This window comes from Ahaetulla prasina, chromosome 7, assembly GCF_028640845.1.
Source record: "Ahaetulla prasina isolate Xishuangbanna chromosome 7, ASM2864084v1, whole genome shotgun sequence".
Taxonomy (NCBI): Eukaryota; Metazoa; Chordata; class Lepidosauria; order Squamata; family Colubridae; genus Ahaetulla; species Ahaetulla prasina.
The window spans coordinates 102,380,401-102,404,832 of NC_080545.1; the positions used below are offsets into that span (position 1 = coordinate 102,380,401).

Here is a 24,432-nt window from a genome sequence, read left to right on the forward strand (position 1 = left end):
GAGTGCAGCAGGAGCCCCCGCATGCCGGCTGGGGGAATCCCAAAGCTTAACCCCAGGGCAAAGGTCCTCCCCTCCTCCCTTTGGGGGAAGGAAGTCCTCGACGTACCCAAAACGTCCAACACTAAGTGAGACAGTTGTTAAATGAATTTTGCCTCTATTTGCCACCTTTCTTGCCACAGTTGTTAAGTGAATCGCTTCAGTTGTTAAGTTAGTCACACGGTCGTTAAGTGAATTGACTTTGCCTGTCAGAAGGTCGCAAATCGGGATCACGTGACCCCAGGACACGGCGACCATCATAAATATGAGTTAATTGCCAACCTCCAAATTTTGATCCCATGGCTATGTGGATGCTGCAACGGTCGTAAATGTGAAAAAGATGATCCCTGTGGTCGTGTGATCAAGATTCCTACGCTTGGCAACTGACTCATATTTATGATGGTTGCCGTGTCCCGGGGCCACGTGATCCCTTTTGCGACCTTCTGAGAAGCCAAATGAAGGGGGAAGTCGGATTCACTTAACCCTGTCACTAACTTAACAGCTGTAGTGATTCGCCTAACGACCGTGGCAAGAAATGTCATAAAATGGGCCAAAACTCATTTAACAACAACAGAAAATTTGGGCTCAATTGTAATTGGAGGGCTACCTGTAAGGCTCTGGATCTTTGTAAACTACCGGAGAATCCTGAGCCTGATTCCCTGCCCTGGAGGGGTCTCCTAACCTGCGTTAGCCCAGGACCCCCTGGGCCTCCGGAGGGTCTTTGGAGATTCTCCCTCATCCAGGTCTGGGTTGGCCCAAAGGGCAACTGGGCTTTCTGAGGCTTTTTTCTTTCTTTGAAAACATTTCACTTCTCACCCAAGAAGCTTCTTCAGTTCTGAACTGAAGAACCCAAGAAGCTTCTTGGGTGAGAAGTGAAAGGTTTTCAAGGAAGAAAGCAAGAAAGTCCGGCAGCCTTTTTGGAAAAAGCACCTTTGAGTGTCCTCGAGACACCCCCTGCACGGAGGGCACTCCAGGTGGCAGCAAGCCAAGCAATTCAAGCATCTCCCTCCTGCTTCTATCCAGCCTGGCTCCTAACTCCATCCTCAGGTGACGCTGTCCTGCAATTGACCCGCATGCAATGGGTGACAGTCCAGCTCTCCTGCTGGGCCCCAGGCACTGGCACCTTCCTGGGCGAGGAAATGCCCACCTTCTCCCAAAGCGAGTCGTGCTTGGCCAGGTCGCTCTGCTCCTTGGGGCCGAAAATGGTCCTGCGCATTCTCACTTACATAACCCTCCGCATTTCCTAACTCCCCAAGCCCCCCTGGCTTCTCACCCACCGGAAAGCTCTCCTCTCCCCCTTCCCACGAGGCGGGCTGTGAGATGCCACTTCGCTCTTGCTCTTCGCAGCCTTCACAAAACGAGTTTTGGCAATTAAAGGAAGCTCTGCAGGAGCTGAACGGAGGCCGGCCTACAAACCTCGCTCACGCTTAGCTGGTTGATCGGATGAGTTGGGACCCATGTTGCTGGGCCGAGGCACAGGAGAGCTCAGCTCCGGGGCTTCCAAGGAAAGAGTGGAGGGGGGCCCTTTCCTTGGAAGCTGTGCTGAAGGGCAGAAGACGGGCGAGGAAGAGTTCTCTCTGAGAATCGGGCTGAGAGGCCAACTTTGAGCCAGGAAGCCAAAACGGCTGGTTCTGCTGCTGCCAATCTCAGGGCTTCTTGGTCCCAGCTGAAGGAGCAGGCCACTTGGTTGGGCCTGCTCAGCTTTCTCACATGTGAATGCCTCCTCCTCCCCCTCCCCCTCCCCCTCCCCCTTCTCCTTCCCTTTTCCTCCTCCTTTCTCACTCCCTCTTTCTCCTCCTCCTCCTCCTCCTTTCTCTTTCCTCCTCTCTCCCACACTCCCTCCTTCCCCTTCTTCTTCCCCTTCCTCCTCCAGTATCATCATCATCATCATTGTTATCAACACACAGTCATTTCTCCTCCTCCTCCTCCTCCTCCCCCCCATGGCCAGTTCCCTTGGCTGCTTGGGCCAGATTCAGACAAGAGCCTATGCCATCAAAAGTTAACCAAGTTTAAAACTTGTCAACTTTTGCACGTGATGCCAATGTAGTTACCCCGCTGCTACTAACGCTTTAGCTGATTCAATTCAACTAGCATGTTTTCCAAGATGTGAAGAATGGGTTGAACCAGGTTGTCTTAGAGCCCCCTGCATGTTTGGATTGGCGTTGGCATTTTCACCATAGGCTAAAAAAAAAAAGTTTAAATCAAAATTCGTGGCTCTGGTCCATTTTCGACTCTTTACAGTTCAGTAGCTGTGAAAAGGGGCTTTAGTGACTTTATGAGGCCTGACATCCCAGTGAATGTTGGCTGAGAGCAATAACGGCTCTTTTGCTGCTGGAGTGGCTGAAACACCTGCCTGGCACAAACCAACTGTGTTGCTTTATTGCATAGTTGTGAACAAAAGTGGAGGTGGGGGGAGATACTTTGTGAAGAAACACTTTTAAACCTGTTCTATTGCTGAAGAAAAGCAAGCCGGGTTGTTTGATATAGGTACTTATTCATTAGATATAACTTTGAGTATAAATTGAATTAATAATACATGAACACAAATATAATCCGTACACAGTTTGTTACCAACCCAAACAATATCTCTCTCCCTAACTCTTCCTTTCCTTAGGTTTCACCGTCACCCTTTTTCCCCACGGGGGGGTGGGGGTGGGGTTCCTTTTACTGAAATAAGTAATCGGTCAAGGATTAAAGAAGAAACAAATGAAAATACAAAGGAGGACTGACAAAGGCAGGGTATTTATATCCAGCCAAGAAGTTTGATCCAGGCAGATTTATTCCCAGGATGTAATTTCAGTGGGGTTTAGGGCTGAGCAAGCGTGCGGATGAAAAGCAGCCTCTCTGTGCGGGCATCCGGCCTGCCAGGGCGCTGGGCATGTGCTTGGAATTACCCAGAATGGCCCAGGAGGCCGGGCGCTGGAGAGCCTGGGCCTACTTTTAAGCCTTAGACTCTCTCTTGGCAGCTAAAGTTGGTTAAATAAGCCACCGTTGTGCTGAACTACAAACCATGGCTTCAAAAGCAGAAGGAGAGGTCCTTGATGCTGTTTTCTTGCAGACGTTTCATGACCCGAACTAGGTAACACTATAGGTAACAGCACTGATGATGTTCCCTAGTTCGGGTCATGAAACGTCTGCAAGAAACCACCAGGCTCAGTGAGCACCAAGGACCCCGAGCGACAGAGATTCTCCTTTATTAGAGTGGCTGGGTGGCCTTGCCAAGCCCAAGAGAGGCAGAGGTTGGCCTGGTGGGATGGTCACAATATTAAAGGGAGCCTTGAGCTTCTGGGGAGAAAACCCTGCCAGGCTGTAAATCGAACCAAGAAGCCCACAAGCAACATGATTCATAGGACAAAAGTACTTAGGTGTAAAAAAAAGCTGGCTTGTTCTTTCTTGGTGAGCCAGAATGGCTTACAAAAGGCAGGAAAAGGGTTCTGGAGTTGGAGATTTGAGAAGGTGTAGGTGGTACGGATGCCATGGGTTGTGGGCATAGGCATCCAGCGACATATAGAATAATAGGAACCTTGGAGGCTTTCTAGTCCAAGCCCAAGCCAGACATGTGGCTGCCTGAGGATCCAGTTAAGCCCTTGGCACATGCTCAGATGAATGAGGTCCTCACATCATTGAGGGCCACGCCAAGTGGGACCTCTTGCCACTCGTTAGTGCCAAAGGGCACCTGTTGACAGCCATCTCTTGGCCACCCTGGACTATGGACCTCTTAGAGGGTCTTTGAGGCAGGAGAAAGGGAAGGGGTTGCTGGCAGGACCCCAGACCGTTTTTCCCCTTGGGAGGGGGAGGGGGGGACTTCTGAAAAGTTTTTTTGGGGGGAGGTCATTGACCATTATTAAACAATCTCTCTCTCTCTCTCTCTCTCTCTCTCTCTCCCCCCCCCCATCACACACACACACACACACACTTCTCTCCAATTCTCTGGGGTGGGAATGTGTGTGTTGTGTGTTCCCCTCTCCTGGGATGGGACATTCTCCCCCCCCCCGCGCAATCCTGGGCTCCCTGCCACCGCCACAACCACCCACTCTCTCTGCTCACCCCGCCGGCGTGCAGCCCCCTCCCCTCCCGCCGGCAGGTCCCCCGGGCCAGGGGCTGATGTGCGCCCGCTAGCCGCGCTGCCCGTTCCCCCTTGCCCACTCTCAGGCGCGCGCGCAGGCACGCGTCCCCGGCGCGCAGAGCATGCCTCTCAGCCCAGCCAGCGGCAAACATGAGTCTCCGGAGCAGCAGCAGCAGCGGCGGCGGCGGCGGCGGCGGCAGCAGCAGCAGGAGGAGGACGAGGACGAGGAGGAGGAGGAGGAGGAGGAAGAGGAAGAGGAGGAGGAGGAAGAAGAAGAGGAGGAAGAGGAGGAGGAGGAGGAGGAAGAAGAAGAAGAAGAAGAAGAGCAGTCTTCGCACCGCTGCCAGCAGCTGCAGCAGGCCGGCGTGGTGAACGGCGATCCTGGGGAGAGCACGGAGAGCAGCCTCAGGGAGGAGACCCTGTATGATACCATCACGCCTCCCGCCGCCGCCCCCGCCGCCGCCCCCGGCCCCGGCCCTTGCTCCTCCGAGACGCCGGCCTCTCCCCCGCCAGGGCGGATGGACGAGCCAGCTCCCAACGCCCTGGTCCTGCGCATCGGCATCCCGGACCTCCAGCAAACGGTAAGTCGGGCGCGCAGCACCAAGGAGAGCGGCGGGCCGCGCCGGGGGCGCTGCACCCGGGCCGAGGTGCGCGTCCCGCAGCGCCGGCCCAGAGCGGGTGGGCGCAAGTCCCCTGCCCCGGGGAGGGAGGGGGCCACCGGCTGCAGTCCGCCCCGCTCCCCCGCCTGTGGAATGGCTGCTGGCTAAACTTTTACGCAACTGCAGTCCGGGGGAGGGGGCGCAGAAGCCCCCCCCCACATTCTCGCCTCCCTCCCTCCCTCAACTCTGCAGAGGCTGGGATGGTCCTGAATGCGGGCAGAGGGGGGCCGGCTGAGGGTTCGGAGTTGGGAAGAATCGTGAGCGGGGGCAGCATCTTGGAACTGCATGCTCTAGCCACAGATGAAGGGGAATGGGGGCTCATCCACGGAGAAGCCCCCCCCCCCAAAAAAGCCTTGCTGCTGCTGGAGATTTTGGTAGCAGCTGGCAGGCTAGAGCAGCCAAGATGGGGCAGAGACCAAGAGGGTGAAGGGTGGGGTTACTTAAGGGGCCCTGAGGGTCTTTCTTGGAAGGAGGGCTTAGGCTGGTCTTTGAAGCTGGAGTGGAGTCCCAGAAGGGGCATTTGACCCTTCTGGCTCCCATGAAACTGGGCATGCTGGCCAAGAAGGATGGGATTTGTATTCTGGAATGGCCTAGAATTTGGAGGGAGGTTCTGTGGACTCCAGTTATAAGGCGTGGGGGATGTATTGGGGGGCAAGGAGGGTCCCTTGCCTTTTGGAGGTTTGCAAGATGCCCCTGCTGTGTGGGGTGTGGGGAGGCCTTTTGTGGCTCTGGGCTGATCAGGGCCTGGTGCGGTTCCATCTCTGTGGGGCTGGGAATCTAAGGGGGAAGTAGAACTTTGGGGCAGGAAGCAAAGAGGGTTGGAGACGTTCTCTGTGGTCTCTTCTGAAGTTTGAGCCCCAGTTCTGTGGGGCTAAGGTGCCAGTGTTGTTCACAGGCTGCAGCTGGAGTGCTCTGCGGGGTATGTGTATGTGTGTGTGCACCCAGCAGATGCTCGGGGCTGTAATGCAGGGACCTATGCTGATCTTGCTTGATGGATGGTGGGGACGAGAAAAATCTTGAAGCCCCCAGACTGGGTGGGGGCACAATTTCCTGGGCTCCCTGTTGGTTTTGCTTGGGGAGGAGAGCCCTGCCCTTCAGACCCCTGGGGGCTCAGCGAGGGTCTCACTCCAGGACAGGAGCAACTTCCCAGTCCCCGCCCCACCCCCATATTCCCAGCCTCCCTGCAGCAGCCCTGCCCGAGGCAAGCAGAAAGCAGAGCCCTGAAACGTTGTGCCAGGGCTGCTAGGGGCACCCATCGCCCCACCTCCGTCTTCCTGCACTTCCCTCCACTCCCTTTGCCCAGCTCACTCATCCGCTGCCTGGGCTAAGGAAATTCCAGCGGGGTGGGCAGTGTGGCCGGGGTCTGCAGGGTTGGGGATTGTTGTTTCCCGGCTGCTCCACCTGGATGGGCGAATTGGGGGAGGGGTCAGGCACGAATTCCAGCAGCTCCCTGAGTCTCTGGGCCTCTGTGGTCAGTCGTGGGAAGGTTGGCAAAGTCTCAGCATGCTGATTTTTGCAACCCGCTCAGCCTGCCAGGTCCTTGAATGGAGGGACATTTGGGCTGGGTCACCCTTGTGGGGGGAGGAGGCGGGGGGGTGTTGGACAGAGGGGAGAAGAGGGCCTGGGGAGGATTTAGGGAGAGAGAAGGAGGGGCTGGGGAGGGGGCTGGAGAATCCCAGGACTGGGATTTAGGGTCCTGAAGGCCAGTTGGTCCCCCTCTCTGTTTGTGGCTGGGAAGCCGGCCCCCCTGGGCTCCCCTCTCTCCCTTTTCGGAAAGCCCTTCTAACTTCCAACTGGACACGGTTGTCTTCTTCTGGGCCATTCTCAAGCGTCCTGGCTGGCCAAGGGAAGCTCTGGACCTCCTTCTGGGTGGAGACCCTGCAGATGAAGGCAGGCGAGTCCCTCTCGGACTTTTCCTTCCCTTCTCTTCCTGGGACCATTTGCTCTTCTCAGGAGTCTCCCAGGACTGAGGCAGTGGGGGAGGGGAGTGGGGAGAGAAGGAGGGCACATCAAAGAGGCCTTTACCTCTGGACCCATCTGTCCTGCCTTCCTTCCTTCCCTCTTTCCTCCCTCTCCCATTCCTTCCTTTTTCCTTTCTTCTTCCTCCCTCCTTCCCTCCCTCCACCCATCTCCTCCAGCAATCACCCAGTGCCATCTTTGAGCAAAGGAGGGGGAAATAGCCTGGTGGGGAAGGGGGGTGGCTGCTGGGTGCTTCTCTAGTAATCCTTCCTCTGCCCACGGGAGCCGGATTACAAGGCTGCCCGATGGCACCTGGCAGCCAGGAGAGGATCGCCCGCCCTCCTCTGCCTATGGGGCTTCAGGTGGGAGCCCTTCCGGATTCAGAGGACACCCGACATCTTCTCAGCCATCCCCAAGACTGGGAGGTTTCCATTCATCTTAGCTGAGAGCAGACTCAGTTCTGCATCCTAGGTGGGAGGTAGCTGAGTCTGTCGGCTAGGTGCACAGGTGACGTAAACCATGATTGTCGTAATTGTGGCTTATTCACTACTGTACAGTTGGCTGAGTACACAGGAACTGCAAGGAAGCAGATTCCAACTGGTCATTGCAGGAACTTCCTGTCAGCCACCCCTTGGGGTCACTCCTTCCCTGGAGTCTCCTAATAGAGGCTGGTCATCCAGGGCTGGACTAGAGGACCTCTAAGGTCCATTCCAACTCTAGGGTTTGGGGAAAGCATTGTGCAAAGCAAAGCCATGGGGGTAGCTCTGAGAGTCAGCCCTGCTTTGCACTGGCTGCCGAGGCCTCTGCCCTGGTCTTCTCCTGCTACGGTCAGGCAAAGAGGCTTCCTGCGGGGGTGGGGAGAAAGTGGGCCTGATCCACTCAGGCAAGAACAGAGCAGCACGACCAGTTCCAAGACTGCCCCACTGGGGCTCCGATGGGCTGCCACAAAAACTGCAGAGGGACATCTGAGGGGCTTGCAGCACGCAGGAGGCAGTCTTACTCTTTGGAGGAGACCCTTGGGGGTCTTGGTCTTCTGGCTCACCTTGCAGGCTGGGTTGTAACTGGCTTTTTCTCCCTCCCTCCCTCCCTCCCTCCCTCCCTCCCTCTTTCTTTCTTTCTTTCTTTCTTTCTTTCTTTCTTTCTTTCTTTCTTTCTTTCTTTGAGGGCTCTGGGGTCCTCTGGAGGCTCAGAATTCTGCAAGGGGTCCAGGTTGTTTGGCTTCATTTCATTTTCTCTGTGCCAGGCTTGTGGGATGCATCTCACAGCGGTCAAAGGAAGACCAGCTCATGTCCTCTTTCCCTGCTCTTCCTCTCCTTTAATCTCGCTCTCTCCTGTGTGGCATAGAAGCAGGTTAAACCAATTACAAATTTAAATTAGACAAGCCCCCCTTGGAGCAGGTTGCTGTCAACCCAGCCAAGACTGCACAGCCAAGCCTCCATATTTAGAGGCAGGCCATCTGATGTGTGTGGGTGGGTGGGGGAGTATGAGGAGCAGGGAGGGCCTTTTCCTTTGAGTCCGTTTGTGGTTCCTTTAGAACTCTTGAACTGCCCCTGTGGGATATCGATCTGATTGGTCCTTCTTGGACTGATCTAGGGAGAGATTAGCTGCATTCGGTAGTCTCAAACCGTTAAGAGAGGAGAGGATCTTGTGGGGTGGGGTAATGGCAAATGTTGCCGTGGGAGGGAGTGGAGTCATATTATTTATGTATTTATTTATCTATTCATTTGTTCGGAAAATTTGTAACCCTGGGCAATCCACAAACAATGCATAAAACTGAATTCATGAAAACCCACGTAAAGTAAAATACGGTTAAGAGGCATTGTAATACCACAACTGGAAAACACTCTGAAATGTCTGTGGGGCTCCCCTGACATCCTAGCCCCACAAAAGACGCAGATTTGCATGGCCTGCCAAAAGGCCAGCGGGGGTGGGGGGCTTCTGGGGATCTCGGGGGAGGGGTGCATTCCACAGTGGAGGAGGCGCAACAGAGAAGTTGCAGCTCCCAGATCCTGCAAAATGGCATTCGTTCACAGACACAACTCAGTGCGTCACCCTCTGCCAGATCTCTGGGGTGGGCAGAAAACATTGGGTGAAAATGGTCTGTAGGTTTCTGGTCCTGTGTTACACGTGGCTTCAGAGGGGACAAGCACCTCGGATGGCATCCGGAAGCCGGCGAAGATCCATGGAGATTCTCCATCATCCAGGTCATGGTTGTCCCAAAGAGGCTTTTCTGAAAGGCACCTTTACTTTCTTGAGGTTTTTTTCCCCTTGAAAGCATTTTGCTTCCGATCCAAGAAGCTTCTTCAGTTCCGAAGAAGACTGAAGAACTGAAGAAGCTTCTTGGATGAGAAACAAAACATTTTCAAGGGGGAAAAAATCACCAAGAAAGCCCAGGTGCCTTTTTGGAAAAAGCACCTTTGGGATAAAATCCGTGGTCTTATGCAGATGTTCCATGGTGTATCTAAAATCAACTAAGTTGCACATTCTGGACTCTGCTGTAACTCCCAAACACTCTTCAAGGGTAGATCCAAGGAGAGCACATTGCAAACATCAAACAAGGCCTAATTTAGGCATGAGCGATCATGAGCCGAGCCTCCCAACCCAACTCAGAAATGGGCACTCGTAGGGCACCAGAAGAACCAGTGCAAAGACTTAGCTCCCTCCATCTACTACTACCTACTTTCTCCACCAATCGCCAGGCCATGTTTGGCCTTAGAGGGGAGGTTTTTCCAGGCTTGGAGTTGAGGGACCAGTGAAAAAGCTGACATCTAGTCCTGCCTACTTAGCCATGTGGTTGCATCCAATCTGCTTCCTGGCACCAAAGCCGTTCTGAAAATGAAAACCTTGTTTGGGCACATCCAGAAATCCACCACTCAGGTGAACTTCACAAGGGTGCTCTTCGCAGTTGTGGGTGAGGGATAGGAACAAAATAAACGCAGCAAACTATGATGGGGAAAGAGAAGAAGAAGAAGAAGGCAAAGAAACCCTCCCAGTGGTGGGACTGAGGGACCAAAGTCTCCATCGTAGCAGCCTTCCAATATATGAGGGGCTACCACAGAGAAGAGGGGCTCAGTCTCTTCTCCAAAGCACCTGAAGACAGGACAAGAAGAAACGGATGGAAACTGACCAAGGAGAGAACCATCCTAGAAATAAGGAGAAATTTCCTGACAGTGAGACCAATTAACCAGTGAATGACGTGTCTCCAGAAGTTGTGGGTGCGCCATCACTGGAGGTGTTCAAGAAGAGACTAGACATCCATTTGTCTGGAACGCTCTAGGGCAGCGGTTTCCAGCCTTAGCAACTTCAACTCCCAGAATTCCTCCGCCAGCTTTGCTGGGGGTTGAAATCCACAAGTCTGAAAGTTGCCAAGGTTGGAGAGCCCTGCTCTAGGGTCTCCTTCTTGGGCAGAGGGTTGGGTTAGAAGACCTCCTAGGTCCTTTCCAGCTCTGTGATTCTGAGATTCATCTTCCAGAGGGTTGCTGGGGAGGGACTGGATTCTAGCCATTTTTGCTTTGGGTCCTTAGAACCCCTCACCAGATCTATCATCTGTATTTCAATAAAAGCCAAGCGAGACATCTGACGGAGCTGAGATGAGAGCAGAAAACCCGCTCTGGGGGTCTAGAAACGCCCGTTCCCATGGAGAGGCAGCCAGAGACCTGAGAAAACACATCAAGCTGCTTCTCCTGTCAGTAAACACAAGATTTCCAGAAGGGAACAGCTGGCAAGTTTCACTCAGCTTGCAAAAGGCAGGGGGGGGGAACCTTTTGCGCCCTCCCCAAACACAAGGCCTCCTTCAAAGAGGGGCAGAATTTCCATTCCATGCTTATGGCTGCCATCTTGACTTGTTGACACGCACACATACAGGCATCTCAGCATGTATGTACGCATGTTTGCACAGTTCCGGTTTCCAAAGCATTCGCATTACGCACACAAAGTACTGAATCAGCCAGGGAAATACGGAGCAGCTGCATTGGCAGCTTTTGGGTAAGCAGACTTGCCATAGTTTTGTGCTAGTTTGGCTTAGGGTCCCCGTTCTGACCCAGCTCCCCAAATACGACAAACCCTCTGAAGTGAACTGAAAAGATTCCTTTATTAGAAGTCCTGGCAGCCCTGGCAAAAAAATTCTCTCTCAAAATAACAAGTCCGGCCATCCAGAAGATGAACCGTTGTCTGCCACATCTATTTATGTCCATCCCCAGCCTTTTATCCCCAGAGCTAGGGTGGGGCTTCTCTAGCACTAGTGGCTCTTCCATCCCAAGGACCAGCCCACAGAGTTCCACTGCTCTCCTCTCCTCTGCCTTTTGCGCATCCATGCGTCAGGCGCTGGACCCAGCTGTTCCTCCTCTTCCTCATCAGCCACCTCCAGGCCTGGAGGATGTTGACTCTCCATCTGAGGGCTGACGGACAGCCCAGGCTCAGCCTCTGTCTCTCTCTCTCTGCCTGGAGCTCTCAGGTTGCCTTGATGCTATCTCCTCCTCCTCTAGGTCAACTGCTAGAGGGACTGTCGGCCGACAGGCCATAACAGTCCCAGGAAAGGGGTGTATTTTGGTAGGGAGGTGAAGGGTGCTGCTTTGTGAACTGGGCTTCCCGTGTGCCAGTTTTGTGACCAGAGATTAAACTCCAGTATAGCCAACAAGGGAATCCCCAAAGCATGGTAGCCTTCAAGCCTCCATCTTTCTGGATTGCAGTGATGCCCAACTTGGAGAACCATTTGTCTGGAATGGTAGAGGGTCTCGTGGTAGAGCAGTGGCTTGGACTAGAAGACCTCGAAGGTCCCTTCCAACTCTGCTATTCTGTTAACTTTGGAGCAACCTCTTCAGTTCTGGAAGTAGTGCCTGAGGTTCATCCAGTCCCTTTCCTGGCGGGATGCTGGCAGGGCTCTATGGCCTCGCTTGACCTTTCCATTCATCTGGAGAATTGAGAGGCGTCTGCAGTGCTTTGGGCAGTAAAATCGGAAAGGAGAATCGGGCTGTTTTTGCTCCTGTATCTTGGATGGTGTGGTGAGAAAAGGGAGGAAGAGTTGGTGGAAAGAAGGCTAGAAGTTCCAATATCACCTCTTGGTCCTCTTTTTGGGAGGAGTTGAAGTTCACAAGTCTTAAAGCTGCCCAGGTTGAACCCCCTGCATTAGAGGAGCCAATGGGTCCAGATTGGAAGTGGTCGAAGTCAGCATTATTCAACCTCGGCCCTTTGAAGATGGGTGGACTTCAACTCCCAGAATTCAAGGCTGGCTGGGGAATTCTGGGAGCTGAAGTCCACCCATCTTCAAAGGGCCAAGGTGAGTAGCACTGGTCTAAATAATGGCTTCTTCTAGTTCCCATTTCTGCAGATTCTCTGCCACCTTCTCAACAACCTTCCCCCCCCTCAATGATTCGGCATAAGAAGGCCAGCCGATGCCTTGACCTCCCGTCTGCTTGCAGCCTCTCCTCTTCTGCCCAGGGGCAGCTGCCGAAGGGAGATTCAGCTTCCAACTTGGCAGGCAGAGTCACCAAGGCCTGGCACCAAGCTCTCTAAATCAGGGCGCAAGGATTACATGGTGGAACTGATTAGCCACCATCTATTCCAAGATGGCCTTCCCAGGCGATCTGCTGACAAGGGGGATTCCTTCCTTCTCAAAGCCAGGTTGGGGGGGTCAGAGAGTTTTTGTGGCGGTCCTCCTCTTCTTCCAGGGATAAGGGAGGGAGATTTCTGGCAGATGTAGCTTTCTCCATCACCACGGACTTTCATAGGAATCAGCCTGGACCGGAATTAGTTGTTCGGTGGAGTTAGTATTAATTATCCCTTTTGTTTGAACTTTTCACTGCATCGGCAAGAAACGTCAAGGAGGAAATCCAATGTTTCCTGCCTGTAAAACCAGACCCTGGCCTGCTCCAGGTCTCACTGAAACCTAGAGAAGCAACCTGGAATTAAGGAGAAACTTCCTAACAGTGAGGACAATTAACCCGTGGAATGGCTTGCCACCAGAAATCTTGGATGCTTCATCACTGGAAGTTTTTAAGAAGAAACTAGGCAGCCACTTGTCTGAAATAGGCTCTCCTGCTTGAGCAGTGGGCTGGACTAGAAGACCTCCAGGGTCTCTTCCTTCTATTCTATTCTATTCTATTCTATTCTATTCTATTCTATTCTACTCTACTCTACTCTACTCTACTCTACTCTACTCTACTATACTCTACTCTACTCTACTCTACTCTACTCTACTCCACTCCACTCCACTCCACTCCATTCCATTCCATTACTGGGATGGATGGGTGTCTGTTTTTTTGCCTTTCTTGTGGAGCAGCCTCTGTTCTGAGCTATGCACAACCCCAAAACTACCAGCCTTTCAAAAGGTCCTGGCTAATCTCCTAGACTCTGGTGTTGGGGTGTTAGTGGAGCTCCAAGAAGTTCTGAGAACTGAAGAAGCTTCTTGGATGAGAATCGAAACGTCTTCCAGGGAAAAATCCCCAAGAAAGTCCAGTTGCCTTTTGGAAGAAGCACTTTTGGGTCAACCATGTTGTGGATGATGGAGAATCTCCATAGATGTTGTGATTGAGGGTTGTTGTTTTTTAGGGGCTCAACTCTCTTTTTTTATCCCTGTAATGGAGGGTGACTTTGCTTCTATGGTTAATCCTTGTTCGCTGCCAGAGTGCCTTGGTAGACGGCCAGTCGTGTAAATATGTAAAGAAATAAATCAGAAAGCAGAAATCGATGGAGGACGGGTGTTGAGAGAGGCTGTTTGGTCTCTGGCAGATGCGAGAATGTTCAGGACCATGGAGAGCTCCGTGCCAGGAACCCCCGGCTGGGCTGGCTCTCAGAAGGGGGTTGATGAGGCTCGGGGGGGGGGGGGGGTCTCTTCATTGTCCACCTGCATCCCCCACCCACCCAACCCCAGCCTGATTTGGGGTTTTAGGGGTCCCAGACCTTACATCCAGAGTTAACACTGCTCCTTGTTTTCTCCCTTCTGCTTCCAAATTCATGCATTCAAATGGGGCAAAATCTGAATAACCACTAGATGGCAGCAAAATGTAACAAGAAGCTGCCCCTTTGCTGCCCTCTTTTGGCAACCCGGATATCTGCGTAGCTATATCAGCTAAAACTTTACAAACAACGCATCCAAACCTGGTAATTTTTTATCCTGGTGGCTTAGGGGCAGAGGGCAGGAGCATGTTGTGCGAATTCAGAAAATGAGGTGACTCAATAAAGAAGGCTGTCGCATGTGGATTCCAGATACCTATTATCTCTGTTCATTGATGTATGTCCCCACCTCCCCTCCTCTTTGGGGAGATAAGCAGCATTATGCAAAGCTCAGAAAAGGAATAAAAAGTTGTAAGATGAAGATATTAGAGATGTAAGAGAAAACTACAGGAAATAGAGCTAAATTGAAGGCTAAATCAGGTTTGATGTTTGTGGTGTTTTTGGTGTTCTGTTTGCAAGCTTTCCTTCGGTCACTCTGTCCATGCACCGTTTCTCTCAAGGTTGGAGGTCCAGGGGGGAAGAAAGGGGAAAGTTGGTTCAATCTGCAGGTCAAGCAAAGTAGTCGGAGCTCCCTGCTGAAGAGGCCTGAAGGGTGGAAGCCCCCTCGTTCTCTTACTAGGCCTTTTGCCTTGTAGTCCTTTCCAACAGTGGAAGGAGGGGAAAAGTCAACTTTTTCTCTCTTTTCTTCTTTCTTTCACCATTCCTTCTCTTTTTCCTCCTTCTCCCCCTTCTCTGCTATTTCTCCTCCTCCCCTTCTCCACTCCTCGTCTTTCTCCCCCTCCTGCCCCTTCTCCTCCTCCTTGCCATCTTCTCCACCACTTCTTCTCTTCTTTCTCCTGCTTCTCCACTCCTTCTCCTGCTCTTCCCCTTCTTCCTTCTTTCCCTTCTCCTCTCCTTCTCTTTCTCCTTCTCCTGAAGCGCACTACTTTAAACACGGGACAACTTTGTAGAAAAAGTAATTTTATAATGGCATCAGTGGCTTATTTCAGTTAGACTGAAAATATAGTAACCATGTTGATTTAATTAAAGATAAATCAATCTGGATTTATCTCTAAATCTTCAGGCGTCCTGCCCTCCCTTGTGCTTCTCTGGGACTTCTTTTCCTTCCTTCCTTCCTTCCTTTTCCTTTCATCTGGGCACGGCTGCCCTCTCCCACTGCTGTGGCTTTACCAAAACTGCTCCTGTGGTCCCTCTTGCTGGGAAAGGATGGATGTCCTTGTTTGCTCTCTGACGGAGCAATGAGGGTTGGACGGCCAAAAGTCCAGATTCAGCGGTGTTGGTTGGGGAATTCTGGGAGTTGAAGTCCACATCTCTTAAAATGGCCAAGGTAGAGAAATGTGGCTCTAAAAGCTGGCTGACTTTGGAAGATTGTCTGCTGTTAAACTGGTCTTGTGTTGCTCCATAGTTCCTCTGGACTTTATTCTCTTTGAAGGACTCATTGCTTTGAGCCCGTTTCTGTCTCTCTCTCTCTCTCTCTCTCCCTCTCTCTCTTTCTCTCTTTTAAATGGCCCTGTTTCCCTCTGCACTTTGCGTTGCGTAACGTTGTGCTTTCAATTTGCCAGCCCATGAATGAAATAATCTCCAGCTGCTACTCGGTGCATTGGTATCTATCGTATGTGGCCTTATTGCCTTCCAGCTGACACGACCTTCGCCAGGGTCTCAAAGGCTCCCTCTTCCATCTTGGAGGCAAGACCGAAGGACCTTGGTGGTGGCATCAAAGGGATGCGCAGAAAGATTTCCCCCAGAGCCCGACTCCCCCCAAGCCTTCTCTATTTGCAAATGGGTTCCTGAGTTCCTTTCCCCCAGCCCCCAAGCTCTTCTTTCTCAGCTTCGTTTCGCTCCAGCAGAAAAGCAGAAGTAGCAGACCTTGGCCGATTATTATATTTGTGGAAGAAGAAGACAGAGTTATGTATTAATAGAAGAGAAGATTTGTAGCTCGGGGTTGAAATGAGGGGTCCTTGGAGCTCTCTGAGCTTGGCAGTTTTCTTGCAGACGTTTCATGACCCAACTAGGGAACATCATCAGGGTTAGGAGAGAGTGGGGTTTGCAAAGAGGAGGGAGGGGACTGTGGGGTCCTTAGTGCTCGCTGAACTTGGTGGTTTTCTTGCAAACATTTCATGACCCATCTAAATAGCATCATCAGTCCTAGAAGGGACTTAAAACACCAAGGACACACACCCACCCAGATTTCTGTATTGCGCCAATAACTCTTGGACACAGGCTATAGAAGCATCAAATGGTAGAGTTAGGAGTGACCTTGAAGGTCTCCTAGTCCGGCCCCTCAACCAGGGCAGGAACCCAAAAACCATCCCAACCTTGGCTTGAAAGCCTCTGTGGCTTCCAGAGTCCAGAAACTGTATTTGGAGCTTGTATCTCCTCATATAAAGGGCTCCTCCACCCACTGGCTCTTCTCTCGCCTTTGGGTGCTCTGGAGAGCATCTCCCCATTTTTCTGCAATTGGAGAGGGGAGGGAAAACGGCCTTGAAGGAGGGGAGGAAGAGCTGCTACCATGGCAACAGTCAGATAAGGCTCCAGCCTTGACCAAGAAAGGAACTTGAGGGAAGGACTCAGATGAGCCCCTCCCTAGTTCACGCAAAGGGAGGGAAGGGGAAGTGTATTCAAGAATCCATGTGTGTTTGTTTGTACATGCATGTTAGGCACCACACTGGAAACCGGAAGCCTGCAAGTTCTAGTCCGGCCTTAGACATGAAAGCCGGCTGGGAGACTGGGAGTTCTAGTTCCGTCTTAGGTATGAAAGGTGGATGGATGACTTGGGGCCAGCCCCCCTCTCTCAGCCCAACCAACCTCACCAGAGTTCTTGATCTGAAGAAAATATAGGGGCAAAGGAGTATTGGACTGATTCATCAGGTCAAGTTATTTATAAAAATAATAAAGGCAGGATAGAAAGAAAGAAAGAAAGAAAGAAGTTGGTTACAGCAAAAGTAGCCTGGCTCCTGACCAATATGGCATTGGTGTCTTAGTCTGGTCTACCTCGCAGGGTGACCGCCTTTCTCTCCTGTGTTTCCCCAAAAGCAGTGGTTTTGGGGTTTCTGGCTGGGCTGCCCTTCAGGCAGTCACTCCCACACTAGCCACTTCAAGGCTTGACTGCTACAGTGAGGTCACCATGGGACTGCCCTTGAAGACGATCTGAAACTTCAGCTGGGTCAGAACGCAGCACCCCCAGTGACCCCGAGTATGTCTCAGTGTGCTCATGTGACACCCGTCCTCCGCCAGCGCCCTCGTTGCCAGTTTCCTTCCGGGTGTGATTTGGGGTGCTGGTTATCCCTTCTAAAGCCCTGCATGGCATAAAACCAAATTATTTGGGGGTTTTCCCAATCTCTTCCGGTTTCTCTTTGACTGATACGAGCCAAGAGGTTTGGCCCACCCTCAATCCCTTTGATCAAACCGTCTCATTTTTCAGAACCCAGGAAGTCTCCCTTCTCTGTTGCAGTGCCTGTGCCCCCCCCCACCCCCCGAATGAGGACCCCTCCCCCAGAGCTCCCTGCAGGTGTTCCAGAAGGCCTTTGAGCCCTGGCTCAAGCAGGGAGATTAGTTTGGCCCCTTGTGGGATGCATTTTGTGTATGTTTTTGTATAACCCTAATGGGTTTTTGCGTTGTGTTTTTACACTTTATTATACCATCGGAGGCTACCGCTGGTGCTGGGCAGTTTTGAGGGCTGCCAGAATAGAATACAGAATAACAAGTTTGGAAGTCTTCTAGTCCAACCCATGGCTCAGGCACGAAAAACTACCATATCAGACAAATGGTTGTCCAAGCTCTTCTTTAAAAACTCCAGTGATGGAGCACCCACAACTTCTGGTGGCAAGTTGTTTCACTGGTTAATTGTCCTCTCTGTTAGGAAGTTTCTCCTTAATTCCAGGTTGCTTCTCTCCTTGGTTTGTTTCCATCCGTTGCTCTTAGTCCTGCCTTCAGGGGCTTTGGAGAACAGAATGGCCCCTCCGTGAGCTGCGTTGGTTACCGGGGGACAACCTGTAGGCCTTGAGGGGTCCTAGGTGCTCTCTTTCCACGGAAGAAAGGTTCCCTACTTTGGGTCATGAAACGTCTGCAGGAAAACCACCAACCTCCGAGAGCAGCAGGGACCCCCTGAGCTTGCAGATGTTCCCTTGGAGGCCTTAGAAACCAGAGCTTGGAGTGGCAGCGGAAGGAGATGCAGGATTCATTCGCCATGACCAAAACCTCCAGATGGGGGGAAAAAGACCCTCTTGGGAATCCATGGATCTTGGAGGGAGGAGCCCCTTCCCACCTGGTCTTCTCCAGGCCTTCTGAAGGTCCTGCTCTGAGGCTCAAGCGGAGGCTGTCTCTGAAGGGCCAGTCGGTGGCATCCTGGGCAGCGGCACACGGGTGTGAGTTTGTGTGCGCTTCCAGGTCTTGCACAAATGGATTGCTCTTTCTCTCTGAAGGCGGAAGTGATGACTCCCCACCCCCACCCCGGCGGCTGGCAGTTGTGGGGGGGAGCAAGGAAGCACCAGCAGGGGGCCCTCGGTGGGCACAGTCGCCCTCTACTGGTTCGGCTCGGTTTCTGATTTGCCCTACAACTCCCATGTTCTTGGAAGATCGCGACATCACTTCAAAATTAATTATTTAAAATGTTTAATATCCCAAACTTCAAAAGTAATTTAAAAATACCTTAATAAATAGCAGAGCGGGGAGATTAAAGGCATTAATAAATGCAGCCCAGAAAACACAGATCCACGCGCCAAAAGATGGGCACCTGCTGGAGAGAGAGCGCCTGAGCTAATGCAGAGTGTTTTTCCTCCAGCAGCATGGGTAACACAGCCTACACACACACACACACACACACACACACACACACACACTGGATGAAAAGCTCAGTTTGCAAACGTGAAGGTGTTATTTTTGCTTGTTGGGAACGATCCATCCACCCTGAGCAAAATCTATCCAATTCTTTCTAAAAACAAATTGGGCCAAGCATTGTTGGTGCATGACAAATAAAATCCAAATGAAGCCCCTCTCTTTTCCCAGCCCCCCCACCAGCCCTTAAAGTTGCAAAATGCACACCGTTTCTGCTCCCCATTACGGTCCACTGGTTTCTAATTTTATTTCTATTTACTGGATACATTGACTTCTGCTGATTTCCGAACGCAACCTGCACTTTCCCAAATGCATTCGGGGAGATGTGAAATGCAAAGGCCGGCTGAGCTTTACAGAATAAGCATCAGCCACAGGGGCGGGGGGGGGGGATGACGACTATCTCTTAGCTGGCCAGGCTGGTGGGCTTCTGCCAGTGTATCCCCTACCCCATGAGACTGGAGGAAGAGGAAGGGGTGGGTCCTGAGCCGGCCAGGTGGGAGGAAGGTCTCTCCTCATGCTGGAACTGGGGAAAAGGAGGGGGGTGACAGTGTGGTCCCCAGACCCTCCTGGGCTGTGCCCTTCTAGCCCAGCCACCCAGCCACCCCCTCGCCCCTCTGCCTTGCCAGCTGGGAATGGCATCTGCTCCTACAGGCAGAGAGACTCGGTGTAGCTCCTGCATTTTCTGAGCACGCTCATTAATCACCCGGGGAAGGTGTGAAGTGCAAAACTGCCACCTTGGCACTTCCTGCCGTGACTCCCTTCCAAAAGCCGAGAGCCAGATTTTGCTGCAGAGGGGAAGGAAGCAGCAGCAAAGAGGAGGAAGACGGCCGGGGGGGGGTTGGGGGGTTGGGGGAAACACTCTTCTTGGTGGCCCAGGTGGGCCCAGGGGGCTGCCCCCTGCCATCATCCCCATTTATGGTCACTTTAAAAAAAGCTGGCAGGATAACTGCGTACACACTTTTAAGAGAGATGGACTTCAACTCCCAGAATTCCCCAGCCAGCTTTGCTGGGTGTTGGGAGTTGAAGCCCATCTCTCTTAAACTTGCCAGGTTGGGGAAACCCTGGATTAGAGGCTGAAAGGAGAATGTTTGTGGCTCAGGGTTGAAGTGAGCTTGATTGTTTTCTTGAAGACGTTTCATGACCCAACTAGATAATATCATCAGTCCTAAACGGGAGTGGGGTTTACTGAGAGGAGGAGGAGGAGGAGGGGAACAACTGTTGGGTTCTCAGTGCTCTCTGAGTTTGGTTGTTTTCTTGCAGACGTTTCATAACCCATCTACATAACGTCATCAGTGCTAGAGACGTTACCCGCTAGTCATGTTACCAGCACGGATGAGGTTACCTAGTTTGGATCCTGAAACATCTGGAAGAAAAGAAGGAAGCTCAGAGCAGCCGGGAGCCCTCAGGTTCAAAGCTAGAGAGATGGTCTGCACAGATCAATGTTTCATATCCATTGCTCAGATGTGCAGAGTTTGCACTGAAGCCGTTTAAGAAACCAGACGATGTGCTGACAGCAAAGGCAGCTTCAGAGGCTCAGAGGGGATGGACTTCGTACATGACAAGTTGCACATGTTTACTGATTGATAAACTGTGGAACTCCTCGCCACAGGACAGAGCAGCAGGCCTATTCCGGCTATAGGAGAATTGCTCCACGCTTTTTATCTTCTCCGAAATCTAGGTTTCATGGCAGCGGAAAACAAACAATGCAGGTAGTCCTCATGAACACAATTGAGCCCCAAATTTCTGTTGCTAAGTGAGACGGTTAAGTGAATTTTGTCCCATTTTATGACTTTTCTTGCCACAATTGTTAAGTGAATCACTGCAGTCAGTTTAGCGACACGGTTGTAAAGTGAATTTGGCTTCCCCATTGATTTTGCTCATCAGAAGGTCGCAAAAGGGGATCATGTGACCCTGGGACACTGCGACCGTCATAACTATGAGTCAGTTGCCAAGTGTCTGACTTTTGATCACGTGACCACGGGAGCGCTGGAGCAGTTGTGTGAGAAACAACCATGAGCTACCATGAGCAGCGGTTAGAGGGCAGGACCGCCGGCTACTTCGGCTGACTGCCCAGGCTCGAGGTGGACTCAGCCTTCCGTCCTTCCGAGGTTGTTGGGGGCAAGAGAGGCTGACTCTGTAAACCGCTCAGAGAGGGCCGGAAAGCACCGGGAAGTCTTGAAGGCTGTTGCGATAAGTCACTTTTTCCAGTGCCATTGTGACTTTGACCGGTCACTCAATGAACTGTTGTAAGCCGAGGACTCCCTGTAGAGACTTCTGAATGGATTCTGTTGCCATCTGCACTTAGAGAGGCGTCTCGCCTGGGCGTGGATGGCCGGCCCGAGTCGAAATGGGCTGCTGAGCCTTGGCTTGGGGAAGAAACGGGAAGGAGATGGGGAAGGAAGGGAGGTCCGGGGTTGGTGGATTCGGCCAGCAGCTGGAGTGGGGTGTCTCTTCTCCTGGGCCGTTGGAGGCCATCGAAAGGCAGCCAGAGTCGCTTGGTGGAGAGCTGCTGTTTTCTCTCGCCAGCAGGGAAGTTGGCGGGCAGAAAGAGGGAGGGGCTGGGAGAAAAGGAGGGGGGAGACCCAAACTGGTGGTGATTTCATTTCCAGTACGTGAAAATGGTCTTGCGGGACGGATGCTTAGGGTTCCCTCTTTAATTTCACGTTTCAAGACTCTTGCGGAAGAGGGTGGGGTAGGACAGGGACAGCGCTTGGGAGCTGCTCCAGTTCCTTCATTGGGGGGGGCCACCTCCAAATGGCAGAGTGCAGAAGCCTGGCAGAGACACCCCCCCCCTTGGGGACCCCCGATCAGCTTCATTCAGCTCCAAGGGGGCAGCGCCAAGGCCGGCAGGGCCTGCGACTGGCAGCCTCCAAGGCTCCCCAGCTGGGCAGCCCTCGTTCTCTTGGGTTAAAAGGAGGCGTTGTGGGCAGGCACAAGGCTGGGCCAGGACAGCAGGAATATCCCCCACAATCATTTCCCAGAATTCCTTAGAAAGCCTTCCTTTCTTTCCTGGCACAAGAAGGAAAGCTCCAGGCACGGAGGGCCAGGCTGGGCCATTGCCACCCTTGCCCCCTCCTCCCTTTCGTGGCATTCAGTGGATCCTATTCAAGGCCTGTTGGCTGATTAAAAAGTCTTTGCCTATTAATCCCCTGCGCTCGGGCTGATTAATTAAATCTCCATCCATGCACAAGAGCTCTGAAGGAACTGCAGAAACAAAGATTTGGGCATTGGAGGCCGTTGGGAGCCCCTGAGGGGTGGGCTGCCTCTCAGACGACCCTCCCAGGACTCAGGAAACGGAAGGAGAACCCGTTTTCCTCCTGGAGAGCAAGTCAGGGATCTGGAGGTTGAATCGTACAACGAACGGCTGGGGGAACTAGCGAGGTTTAATCTGATGAAGGGGTCAACTCATTTGTCTGAAAGGGTAGAGGGTTTCCTGGTTGAGCAGGGGTTGGACTAGAAGACCTCCAAGGTCCCTCCCAATTCTGTTATTCTGCAGAGCACCTGAGGGCAGGACAAGAAATAATGAATGGAAGAGCAATAACAAGAGATCCAAGCTAGAATTAAGGAGAAGTTTCCTGGCAGTGAGAACTATCCATCAACGGGAGGTCTTGCCTCCAGAAATTGTGGCTGCTCCATCCCTGGAGGCTTTGAAGAAGAGACTGGAGAACCGTTTGTCTGAAACGGCCCTAGGGTCTCTCAAGAATCTTCTCCAAATACTACCTTCCAGCCTTACTGCAGGAAGTCCTTGACTTACAACAGTTTGCTTAGTGACCATTCAAAGTTACAATGGTACTTGTGACCGTTTTTCATACTTAAGACCTTTGCAGCATCCCCACGGTCGTGCGATCAAAATTCAGGCGCCTGGCAACTGGCTCATAGGTACCATCGTTGTGGCGTGCCAGGGGGTCACGTGATCCCTAGATTCACTTAACAACTGGGTTACTAACTTATCAACTGCAGTGATTCGCTTACCGACTGCATCAAGAAAGGTAGTAAAACGGAGCAAAATGCATTTAACAAATGTTTCCCTTAGCAACAGAAATTTGGGCTCCATTGTGGTTGTACGTTGGGTATAATTCTGAGTCTATCAGAGCCCTTGGTGGGAGCTCAGCCTCCCCTCCTCCTCTGCACTGGGGCCTGGATCCCCTTTGCCCCCCCCCATTCCCCTCCCAGATGTGGCCACCCACTGCAGGCTTCTGGCTTACAGCCAGCCAGGCCTCTTGGCCCAGCTCCTTCTGCTCCCCCGGGGCTGAAAGAAAGATAGAAAAAAGGCCCTGGGGGGCTTTTTTATGCTCCCTTGCTAAACCAGACCCCAGGGGAGCCATTCTTTCCCCAGGGCCGGATAGCTCAAGCTGGTAATAGCCTGTTATTAAGAACACCGAAGCCTGCAATTATTGCAGGTTCGAGCCCGGCCCAAGGTTGACTCAGCCTTCCATCCTTTATAAGGTAGGTAAAATGAGGACCCAGATTGTTGGGGGGGCAATAAGTTGACTTTGTAAAAATATACAAATAGAATGAGACTATTGCCTTATACACTGTAAGCCGCCCTGAGTCTTCGGAGAAGGGCGGGGTATAAATGTAAACAAAAACAAAACAAAACAAAAACAAACTCCGGCCAAGGGAAAGCTCCTGGTCTGCCCACACTGTGTTGGGGTCCCTCATTTGTTCCCTTCATTTATTATAAATATATATATACCCTGCTTTTCCTATTAAAAGTCCAAGGTGACTAACAACAATAAAACCACAAAACTGCAACCATATACAATAAAATGAAGAGGGAGCTTAGAGCAGCCGTCCACTCAAGGGATCGGGGTGCAAAGCTTGGCAGCCAAGCGGGAGAATTCCAGTCCCCACAGCTGGGCCCAGGGAGGACTTTGCATGCGTGGGGTGGACCAGAGAAGGGGATCTCCTGGTCAGTGATCCAGGACTCCTGGGGCGGCCACCAAGAAGGCCCCTCCACCTGCTCAAACTGGAACTAAGGAGGAATTTCCTGACGGAACCATCAGTGGAAGGTCTTGCCTCTGGACAGCCATTTGTCGGAAATGGCACACGGTCTCCTGCCTGAGGAAGGGATGGACTAGAAGACCTCCAAGGTCTCTTTTAGCTGTGTTATTCTGTTATTCTGTTCCCAGAACTTCTCCACCATGCCAAGAAGGTGTTCACCAGGGATTCCTGGAGGACCAAGAGGTTCTCCTGCCCCAGTGACTTCTCTGGTTTTCTCTGGAAATAATCCCAATAAAAATATCCCAGGTGGCTACTTGGGCGCTTGGTCCACACGGTGGGATGTTCAATCATGGTTGACTGGACACACAACTCGTGGTTTCTTCATCAGTTCCAGTCTCCAGGAGGAGAAGGTTGCCCTTCCTCAGGGCCACATTCCAAAGGGGAAGAGAAGACTCCGAGGTCTCTCTCAGGACACAATAAAATGTCTCTTTTGGCAAATCTGTTTGGGCAACCCAACTCTTGATGGGTTGGGCAACAGCCAACTCTAAAAGAGTTCAAGACCTGTTTTTCCTGCATTAAAAACAACAACAGTTTTCTCTTTGTAGTAATCTTAGGTACTATCCAAGACCTTGGAAACTACAGTGTTTGTGCATCTCTCTTTTTTCTCTCTCTCTCTCTTCTTCTCTCTCTCTTTCTCTCTTTTCTCCTCTCTTTCTCTTTCTCTTTCTCTCTTTTTCTCTTTCTGTCTCTCTCTCGCTCTTCTCCTTTTTCCTCTGTCTGTCAGTCTCTCTCCCTCTCTCTCTTTTCTCCTCTTTTTCTCTTTCTGTGTTCTCCTTTTCCTCTTTCTCTTTCTCTCTCTTTCTCTTTCTCTCTCTCTGTCTCTCTTCTCCTTTTTCCTCTGTCTGTCTGTCAGTCCCTCTGTGTGTGTGTGTGTGTGTGTGTGTGTGTGTGTGTGTGTGTGTGTGCATGTGTGTGTGTGTGCAT

The 24,432-nt window shown here is 51.9% G+C and overlaps 1 protein-coding gene across 1 annotated transcript in view; it reads left to right on the forward strand.

The window, feature by feature from the left end:
* SHANK3 (SH3 and multiple ankyrin repeat domains 3) overlaps window positions 1-24,432 on the forward strand; it is a 309,563-nt gene that overhangs the window by 42,913 nt on the left and 242,218 nt on the right. The window contains 1 exon segment of the mRNA XM_058191734.1: window positions 4,099-4,683. Within this exon segment, the coding sequence (XP_058047717.1) occupies window positions 4,225-4,683 (459 nt within the window). The 5' untranslated portion in view covers window positions 4,099-4,224.